At 33.9% G+C, this 10,517-nt stretch overlaps 1 protein-coding gene across 18 annotated transcripts in view; it reads right to left on the bottom strand.

Annotated features, from left to right (window-relative positions):
• The window catches only part of neo1b (neogenin 1b), a 301,615-nt gene that overhangs the window by 186,424 nt on the left and 104,674 nt on the right, over positions 1-10,517 (bottom strand). For all 18 annotated transcript variants that reach the window (XM_087311362.1, XM_087311359.1, XM_087311371.1 and 15 more), the window contains exon 2: positions 7,754-8,071. In XM_087311362.1, coding sequence (XP_087167488.1) covers positions 7,754-8,071 — 318 coding nt within the window. The remainder of the gene's footprint in view (positions 1-7,753; positions 8,072-10,517) is intronic.

Genomic DNA, 10,517 nt, shown 5'->3' with positions numbered 1-10,517 from the left:
AAATGTTTCAAATGTAAAAACGATAAAGGTACATTCATTCATAGTTTTTGGGACGGTGACAAAATTTTGCCATTTTGGAAGAAAATACATAAGGTACTGGAAAATATTCTTAAGCTAAATTTTGACATGATCCCAGCTTTGTACTTATTGAATCTTAATGCAAATAATGTTTGAAAAAGATGCATTCCAGTTATTTATTGTCTTGGTATATTTAGCTAAAAAATGCATTTTGCTACTCTGGTCTGCATCACAGGCTCCATCTTTTAAAATGTGGATATCACAGATTGCTACATGGCTACCATTAGAAAAACTTACCTATGACTAGGCCCACACGGAATCTGCGCGCGCAGAATTCCGCAGATTTTCTGCCGATTTTCCACAGAATTCCGCAGATTTCTGCCGATTTTTAGAACATCATTATTTTGTTTATTTACTTGAGTAAATGTGTAAATCTAAATTTAATCAGTAATTTATTACTTTTTATTTCATAAATTAAGGTTTTAGTTATGATACTCGCTGGATAGTCCCAAAATAATTCAGCAGTTATCCGCAGACTTTTACCAAAATTCTCCGCAGAAATAGCAAAAAATGTCCGCAGATTCCGTCTGGCCCTGCCAATGACAAACATAAAAAATCTGAAAAAATCAGTGCGGTTTCGAGATAGTTTTTATCCTATCGTTATAAGACTTTTAAATAATACCATTTCTTAAGCATTGTTGAAAGCTAGTGTTAAATAATAAATAAATTTGTTAAACTAGCATAAATTGTTAATATTACAACAAATGGTGAAATAGGTATTTAAGTATTAAGTTATTCTCTTCAGAGATTTTTAAAAATGGGTTATATCCTATATAATTATATTTTTTATATTTTATGGAATTATAAAAGCTTATTTATCATGTTAGGATTTTATAGTGTTTTTATAGTGATGTTTTTTATGTTCTTGTTGGGTCTGTTGCAACGTAATTTCGTTCTGCATTACAATTCTATTGTGATGATTTGAATGACATAAATAAAGGAAACTGAAATCTGACATATTTTGGTCAATTTGGTCTCCCCTTTGGGAGTACATAAAAGAGCTCTCTTAAATTAACACAGCACCCTTGACATTCATTTACACTTTTTCTTATAATCTACACTTAAAGACTACTCTAAGATGATGTAATTGCACTTTTAATTATTCTTTACCTATTTATTTATTTATTTATTTTTTACATTAATTTCTCTGTTACTTTCACTCTCAAGACTGTACATTCTCTGTAATATGTTAAAACATTTTGATGTTATCGTTTTGTGAATATGGGCATACAATAAAATAAAAATAAATAAATAAATAAAAAAAAAATCTATTTCCCTATGCAGAACATGTGTTTTTACTTGCTAGATCTGGCTCGCTGCACTTAAAAACATCCAGAAGCTGAAAACAAGCAGCCAAAACAAGCTCCAACAACCCCTGCGTTTTGCACAGGCAAGCGGCGCTCTCGTTTTCTGTGGAAAATGTAAAAATGGAGTGAATTTGTGCTCCTGTCAGGGGTCACATCGGCTGCGCACGGCGACAGCAGAAACACAAAAGTGACAGGCATTAAAAGCGAAGCACAAAAGGAAATAGAAAAGCTCTTCCGAGTCTTAATGTGGTATAATGCACTGATGCTAATTCTCTTCCTCTGAAAGCCTGCACACGTCATCCCTCATCGCGAGCACAGAAAAGCATCCTTTATTTCTGCCAGCAGCATATGGAGCCGCCGATACGGCTTCACAGGCCTCGATCTCCCAGAGATTTGACTGAGAATGTGCCTGACGACTGGAGAAATGAGAAGAGACAGAGTTTTGTTGGAGAAGAAAAGAGAGAACGCTTGTGTTTTAAAGAGGATTTCTCCCCGAGGGCCAGCGAGACAGGCGGAGAGAGGTGAGGAACTATCAAATGTGTGAACTACACACGTGTCGAACTCTTTATATCAAGTTAAAACAGCAGAATATTTCCCTCCAAAAACCTAAAGCAGAACTTCCTGTTTCTGTCAGCTTTCTTTGAGCATCCTTTGAATATTTCAGAGTGGAAAACTGTATGAGAGTGCATGTATGTGAGAGAAGAGGACTGAAAGCACTTTCGGCTGGAAGATTGTTGCAAGGCGATAACATAAATTCAAAAGCGCCCAGCAAAAATAAGATAAACACGACTCGTCACTGCTGTTTCTGCAAACCTACTCAGATTATTACAGTCTTGTATGGATTTATGATCTGAAGATCAAAAGTGCAGCTTGGACATTCTTTCAAAATACTATAATCCAAATACTACAACAAAGTACTATTTCACTATAATGCAATGTGAGGACTTTGAAAGAAACAGGATATTTACTGGGAATATGTCCTTAATCTATAATAAATGCAACGTATCACACAAATGCAGTCTTGGAGCCATTATATTTTTGTATGATCTAATAATAATAATAATAATAATAATAATAATAATAATAATAATAATCTTTTTATTTTAATTTGGGACTAGAAGTATATAAAATGTATTTAAATTATCATATTTAATAATATAATATTAATTGTTAATACATTTTTTTTACATTCAAGAAAGAAATGGGAAAATAAATTTAAGAAAGAAAGAAAGAAAGAAAGAAAGAAAGAAAGAAAGAAAGAAAGAAAGAAAGAAAGAAGAAAAAGAAATGGGAAGGAAAAGTAGGGAAAAAGAAAAAAGAAATGAAAAGAAAAAAGGGAAAAGAAATAAAGAAATGGAAAAGAGGGGAAAAAGAAAAGGAAGAGAGAAAAAATAAACTAAGAAAGAAAGAAACAAAGAAAGAAAAAAACAAAGAAATGGGAAAAAGTAAAAGATAGAAGAAAAAAAATATTTAAAAAAAGAAATAAATTTAAAAAATGAAAAAGAAAACCAGGTAAAAGAAAAAAAAGAAATGGAAAAAGAGGGGTAAAGAAAAAATGGGAGAAAGAATGAATGAAAAAACTGGGTAAAAAAAGGAAAAATAAATTTTAAAAACTAAAGAAGAAAAAGAAAGGAAAAAGTAGTAAGAAAAAAGAGAGAATAAGAAGCATAGGAAAAAGAAAGAAATAATAAAAAAAGGAAAAAAGAAAGAAGCAAGCAAGAAAGAGAAAAAAAATAATGGGAAAGAAAAATAGTGGGGGGAGAAAGAAAGAAAGAAAGAAATTAGGAAAGAAAGAAAGAAAAGAATTAGGAAAGAAAGAAAGAAAGAAAGAAACAAACAAACAAAGAAAGAAAGAAAGAAAGAAAGAAAGAAACAAAGAAAGAAAGAAAGAAAGAAAGAAACAAACAAAGAAAGAAAGAAAGAAAGAAAGAAAGAAACAAAGAAAGAAAGAAAGAAATTAGGAAAAGAAAAAGGAAAAAGAAATTGGAAAAAAAAACTAGAGAAAAAATAAAAGAATGAGGATAAAGAAAAAAGTAAGAAAGAAAAGGAAAAATACATACATGTGGAAGAAAAAGGGAAAAGAAAAGAAAGAAAGAAAGAAAGAACGCTTCAGAAAGAAAAGAGAAAAAATAGCGAAAAAGCAAAAAAAGAAAAGAAAAAGAAAAACAGAGAAGCAAGAAAAAGGAAGAAAGAAAGAAGGAAAGAAAGAAAGAAGATAAAGAAAGAAACAGATAATGGAAAGAAAAAAAGAGGAAAGGAAAAAATAGAAATAGAAAAAAAAAGAAAAGCAAGCAAGAAAGAGGGAAAATAAAGAAATGATAAAAACAAAAAGAGGGAAAAAGAACGAAAGGTGTCATGCATATTCATACAGTAATCAATCAGAGATTGGCCACGCCCCACTGAACAGAAAACCAACCAGGATCCTTCAACAAGGATCCTGCTGTATTAAGCAGAACAACATCCTGCAACATCTCTTACACTTCAGTGTTTTCCAGAACAGAAAGCTCTGCAGAACCTGCTGCTCCAGAACTGCCAACACATGCACAGATCAATACATTACACTACAGTACAGATCAATACACACACACACACACACACACACACAATCATATCAAGCTTATAGCCTGTAAATTAGATTCACACACAGCACAAAGAGAGCCCGAGCAAACACCATTTACCCTCCAAAAAACTCAAAAGAAAAATCATTAAAATTTCTATTTGGCTCTGACAGAAACAGAATGAAATAAAAAGGAAAGGAGAACTCTTAAAAAGCTAAATCTCAACAACTTTATTATTCCTTATTGAATTATTGACTGAGACTACACCATCTACAACTGCAGCTCTGTGCTCTTACTTTACTGCAACTACTGTCTCGTGTGGTGTTTCTATCCTAGCAGAACCTCCATGCTGCTCTACATATGCTTTTCACATCGACATCACAATGTGGACATCAGTAATAGTCATATCACAGATTACAATAGAGGAGACATTCTTTCATTCTTGAGCCACGGGACCCGACCAGATTTCTATCGGCGCAGGAATACATTTCTGAATAAAGCGTGTGAGAGGTCAGTAACTGATGTGTTTTTGGATGCAGACCTCTAGATGAAACCATTTCAGCAAGACGATGATCAAAACACAGCCAAGGAGACTCTCAGATGCTTTCCAGGGCTCAACAATAAGGACTGCCCGGTGGCCCAGGGCCAGTGTGAGAGACACTTGGGACAGTAGACTGGATCATTACTGGCCCGATTGGGACAGTGCTGCCTTGTCACTAACATTTAATTTGTCAATTGTTTGCATTGTGCTTTTAAATCTTTAAACACTACCTTCCCTGTGATGTCGTAAACACCATATTGCTTTCCGGTTCCTCTTATCTGATTGATTTGACCATGCTATTTAGTACAGCGTAGAAACAGCAACATGGCGGCAACATTAAATTATAAGACTAAACAAAAATGTCTGTTTCTAACGTCTTGGAAGTAGACATTTACGTGGGAACAACACCACAAAATAAAAATGAAGTGATGTTATGCATAGTTTGCCGTCAGTTTGACAAGTCAGCCACATTTTGTTAAATAATTTCAAACCGCAATAAAATACCTGCACATAAAGCTAATAACTTCTCCCTTTTTTTTGGTGGGGGCAGTGAAAATTTTGGCAGGGCAAATAAAAATCTGAACCACTTGCCCAATCGGACCAGTAGAAAAAATCATAGCGTTGAACCCTGTATTCAGAGAAAGAAGATCAAGCTGTGGAATGGCCCAGCCAATCACCTGATCCGAATCCAATAGAGAATTCAGAATAAAGCTCAGATTTGATACTCAAAAAAGCATCCAGATTTTGACACTCAATGCATGAGAATTCATTCTCCATATGAGAGGCATCTTTATCACAAAAAATATTATTTTAAATAAATAAAGTATTAAATAAATTTCAGTAGTTCAGCTTTCTCCTTCTGTCATTCTATTGTGAAACACTGAATTCATATTTCAGATTTATTTGTTGTGTTTTATTTTATTTCTGTTCTAGTTTTTGCCTTGAATCTGCTTCAATTCCCTGTCAACAGCTGCTTTAGAAATATTACTCTCAAAAAAAAGCATCACATGTTCAATATTTATTTTCCCCGCTGTTTAAGAACAAACTATTGCAATGTGACTTTTTTCTAATATTGGGCATCCCTACTCCAAACGAAACATCGGAGGGAAAGCTGAAGCTTAAATAGTTCTCAAAAGAGCAACTTCTGAACTGTAAAATCATCTTCTGGGACGCCACACAACCACATCACATTAATTCAGCCTCTTCCAGTTGGATTTCCTCAGCAGAACTACGTTTAAACTAGCAGATAGTGGGAAACTCTGCTGGATGTGTTTAAAAGGAAACGAAGGCTCCAGTCAGAGCAAACTGTGAAGGCCAGGCTGAAATCGAAGCCTGCTGTTTAAACACACACTAATCCTGCTGTTAGATTCATAGCATAGTGTGAAGGTTGACTGCAGCATGCTGACCTGCGTCCAGGAGAGAAAAACCAAGAGCACGGAAAACTGATCCCAGAACTCATTCACTCCCAATGTGCTGACACACAAATCCATTCAGTATGATTAAAAAAAAAAGAGCATCAATCCTGCCATTTGTGCTGTTTGAGAATAAACAAACTTTCAGAATTTGACAAATACAGTTGAAAGCAGAAGAATGTACATACAAGGCGCATAACCATTTTTAAAAAAAGGTCAGATGTTAATGAGAATAAACTTTTTCTCTTTTAGGTAAGCTAGAGTCATCACATGTGTTTCTGTTGTGCTTAATAGCAGAATAATGAGAGATCATCATTAATATTTTATAATTATTAGACATTCATTTTGGAATTATTGCACACAAATATTAATGTCATCTCAGCATTAGTTAGATAGTTGTTTCTGGTTTTTGTTAGTCCTAATTGTTGTTGTTTTAAAATACAATTTGCAGCGGTGCTCAATTATTTTTGGTGGATGCTCCTAATTTTTTTCTGGTGCTCCTAAATATTTGAAGTTGGGAGCACCGGTGCTACCAAGTAAAAAAGTTAATTTCGAGCCCTGTATATATATATATATATATATATATATATATATATATATATATATATATATATATATATATATATATATATATACAGTTGAAGTCAGAATTATTAGCCCCCCTGAATTATTAGACTGCTTGTTTATTTTTTCCCCAATTTCTATTTAATGGAGAGCAGATTTCTGCAACACATTTGTAAACATAATAGTTTTAATAACTTATTTCTAATAATGGATTTATTTTATCTTTGCCATGATGACAGTAAATAATATTTTACTAGATATTTTTCAAGACCCTTCTATACAGCTTAAAGTGACATTTAAAGGCTTAACTAGGTTAATTAGGGTAACTAGGCGAGTTAGGGTACTAAGACAAGTTATTGTATAATGATGGTTTGTTCTGTCGACTATCGAGAAAAAAAGTAGCTTAAAAGGGCTAATAATTTTGTCCCTAAAATGGTGTTTAAAAAATTCTAGTTGCTTTTATTCTAGCCAGAATAAAACAAATAAGACTTTCTCCAGAAAAAAAATATATTATCCGACATACTGTGAAAATTCCCTTGCTCTGTTAAACATCATTTGCAAAATATTTTGAAAAGAAGAAAAAAATTCGAAGGGGGCTAATAATTCTGACTTCAACTGTATATATATATATATATATATATATATATATATATATATATATATATATATATATATATATATATATATATATATATATATATATAAATATAAATATAAATATATATATATATATATATATATATATATATATATATATATATAAATATAAATATAAATATATATATATATATATATATATATAAATAATTTATGTGAACACAAACATTTTCTCAAATTTATGCATGCATGTGCGCATTTATATATACACATAATAAATATACACAACACACACACTTAAATTATGTCAAAACAAACTTTTACTTTAAATGTGATTAATTGCAATTAATATTACATTTAGATGCCCCATATTCTTCTATATAATAATAAAAATAAAATAAATAATAATAATAATAATAATGAAATTATAATTAAGTAAATTAATAAATAAATGAATGAATAAATAAATATTAGTATTTAAACTCAGGAGGCTCTGAGGTGCTACTGCACCATATGTCAGCGTGTTAACCGCTAGGCTATTGCGCCGATTATTTTCAAATGCATTATTTTGATCAGCCATTACAGATGATCTTTGAGGTCCTCACACTGTCACATCCTCCACGATGCCACAACATTGCACAGCTTTAAGAGGTGTTTTTTAAGCATTGAATATGTAATGCTGGTGACTTTTCCTACCTGCTACTGTGAGTCGTGCGGTGCGGCTGCTGATGGTGCCCAGATTGTCGATGGTGGCCACGCACTGGTACACCCCCTCATCAGGCTTATTGTGTTTGGAGTGGACCACCGTACTGATGAGCAGAGAGCCGTCTGCTAGCTGCCGTCTGCGGTCATCCGCCACCAGGTTCAGGAACGTCCCGTCTTTCTTCCACTCCACCCGTACTGGAGCGTCGCTGATGGCTGAGCAGTTCAACACAGCAGGAAGACCGCGGACCGCCAGAACATCCACAGGTTCAACAGAGAATCTGAACGGGGTGAAGCCACGGATGGCAGAGCCTGGGGAAAAAGAGAGATGAATGAGTTAGGGATGCGTTTACGCCTGTAGATCGACTGTTTTGCTCTGAAACAGGGATTCAGATTGTTGCAATGTTTATTTTTGTTCTTGATGCAGTTCACTTTCACATGGCAAAGTTTCTAAACAGATCAGTGGTATTTACCATCAATACCTCTGATATAGGCCGTTATATCTAAAGAGGAAACGATCACACTGCGATCGTTAGACTATTAGGGGCCCTATCATACACCCGGCGCAGTGTGGCGCAAGGCGTGGCGCAGTAGTCTTTTGGTAGTTTCAGCTTGGCGCAAGAGTGGTTTTGAGGCGTTGCGCTACGCTGTTTAAATAGCAAATGCATTAGCGCTCATATGTGCGCCCATAGGCGTTCTGCTCTAAAAAGGAAGGCGTTCTGAGGCGGACCGCTGGCGCGTTGCTATTTTGAGAAACTAAAATAGATTTTTCATTAGACCAAAACTAACCCGGTCTAAACTCCAGCGCAGAGTTGCGCCTCGCTTACACACTGCTTAATACACACAAGAGAGCAATAGGCAAATATCTTTACATATGAAAACATTTATATATATTATTTAAATTTATATATTATATATAGGATATAATAAGAATAGATATAGGATATAAATATAAAGGATTAAAATATTACAAAACATATTATTTTCTAGCCTACATAAATATGAAAAATCACTGCTTTTATGTCTTCTTCATCTCGGGAGGCTTTTTCACTTCATTCATAACAATTTGCTTTTGTATAATGTTATTATTATTAGCAGTATTATTTATTATATCCATATTTATATTTGTTTTATTAAAAACAAGCTTAGATTTGTGCACCTGTCAGGTTTTAGATCATATGGGGCACAGCATGTGTTTTAGGATATAACTCAGGTTTTTGAGCACATTTTGTTATTATTATTCATTTATTCATTTGCTGGAAATTAGAACTGAATTTAGAAATAGTTTTGAAACGAATATTTGCGCTTAACAAACAAAATTATTTATTTATAGACTAATTGATGTCTGTGCGTAAAGGTTTCCCTATCCAAGAGCGAAAGTGAAAGTAGATCTATTATCTCTCATTCTCACGCAGTAGATGCTCTGTTTAACTGTTTTCTGTTAAAAACTGTGAACTGTTTGCTTGTGAAATGCTAATTTTTTTCACTTAGACTTACTTTACGTCCTGTAAATAGCGAATGCGCTTATGGTGGGACGCAGCTGGCTCTTAAAGGGAATGGGAGATGAGACTCTGATTGGTTTATTCTCAAAACACACCTATAACTCATTAAGAAAATAAACTCAACCCTTTTAGACCATGCGCCACAGTGCAAAGTGGATTTTCCCGTCCTTAAATTAGCAAAAATGCGTTCTGACACGCCCTGAAAGCGTTTGCGCCTTGCAAATGGACTGTCAAAATAGAGCCCTAGACGTTCAATGTAAAAGATGGATTTTAAAGCATCACATTTGCACACAACAATAAACCAGCATCAAATCTGAACTCACCCTCTCAGAAATGCGAGATTACAGCTTTTTTTGCCATGTTCTTTTGTTGGCTAAGTGATTTTGATTCTGAACATTCATAGGTTGAGTCGCTCACCTTTCTGCCATGCAAAAAAATACAGCTGGGAAAAAAGTTCTAAACCAACATAATTGCTTAACGCTTACAGTGACGTATAATTAAAAAACAGAACCGCATTCAGCCACCAACCCGCATTGTTCAGACAGCACTAATGGCCAATTATCTGCACCAGTGGTGTTGTGCGAAAACAATTACGGCAAGACTTTGCGCAAGTGAGCTGCTTCGTACTTTAATTACGTAGGAAATGACAAGCTTCTTGTGTTCGACACAAGGCGCAGCATATATAACAATCTGAGACAGAAGCTAATGTGTTTGCTGCTTGCCTGTCATGCAAGCTAATTTGGTACCGAAAATATGCTTTCATAAGTAGGCTACCTGAGAAACAGATGCAAAAAAGACATTAATGCCATAAAACCACTCGCAGATTAGCTACTTTAATAGCTGCACATGATTCCTTTATTGGCTCAATTTCATTTTCAACTTTAAGAAAGACTAAAGATGGAAAACTAAAGGCATTCACTCTGCATTGTAAAAATAATATATACACTATAGTGACTTGCAGACTGCTAACTTACAGTTCTGAAACACATTACAGGAGTTTGACCCTTGCTCTGTCAACTTTTGAGGTAGAAAACTCAACTTAAAGCAACTTTTTACTATATTTTAGTAGTTGATATATTGTATTACAAATATACAGTTGGTCTAAATTATTAGCCCCCCTGAATTATTCGCCCCGTTTATTTTTTTAACTTAATTTCTGTTTAACGGTGAAAAGATTTCTTCAACACATTTCTAATCATAATAGGTTTAATAACTCATTTCTAATACCTGATGTATTTTATCTTTGCCATGATGAC

Source organism: Danio rerio, chromosome 25, assembly GCF_052040795.2.
Source record: "Danio rerio strain M-AB ecotype USA chromosome 25, GRCz13ab, whole genome shotgun sequence".
Taxonomy (NCBI): domain Eukaryota; kingdom Metazoa; phylum Chordata; class Actinopteri; order Cypriniformes; family Danionidae; genus Danio; species Danio rerio.
Note: the sequence above shows the minus strand (reverse complement) of the source record. Positions and strands in the feature narration are given on the sequence as shown.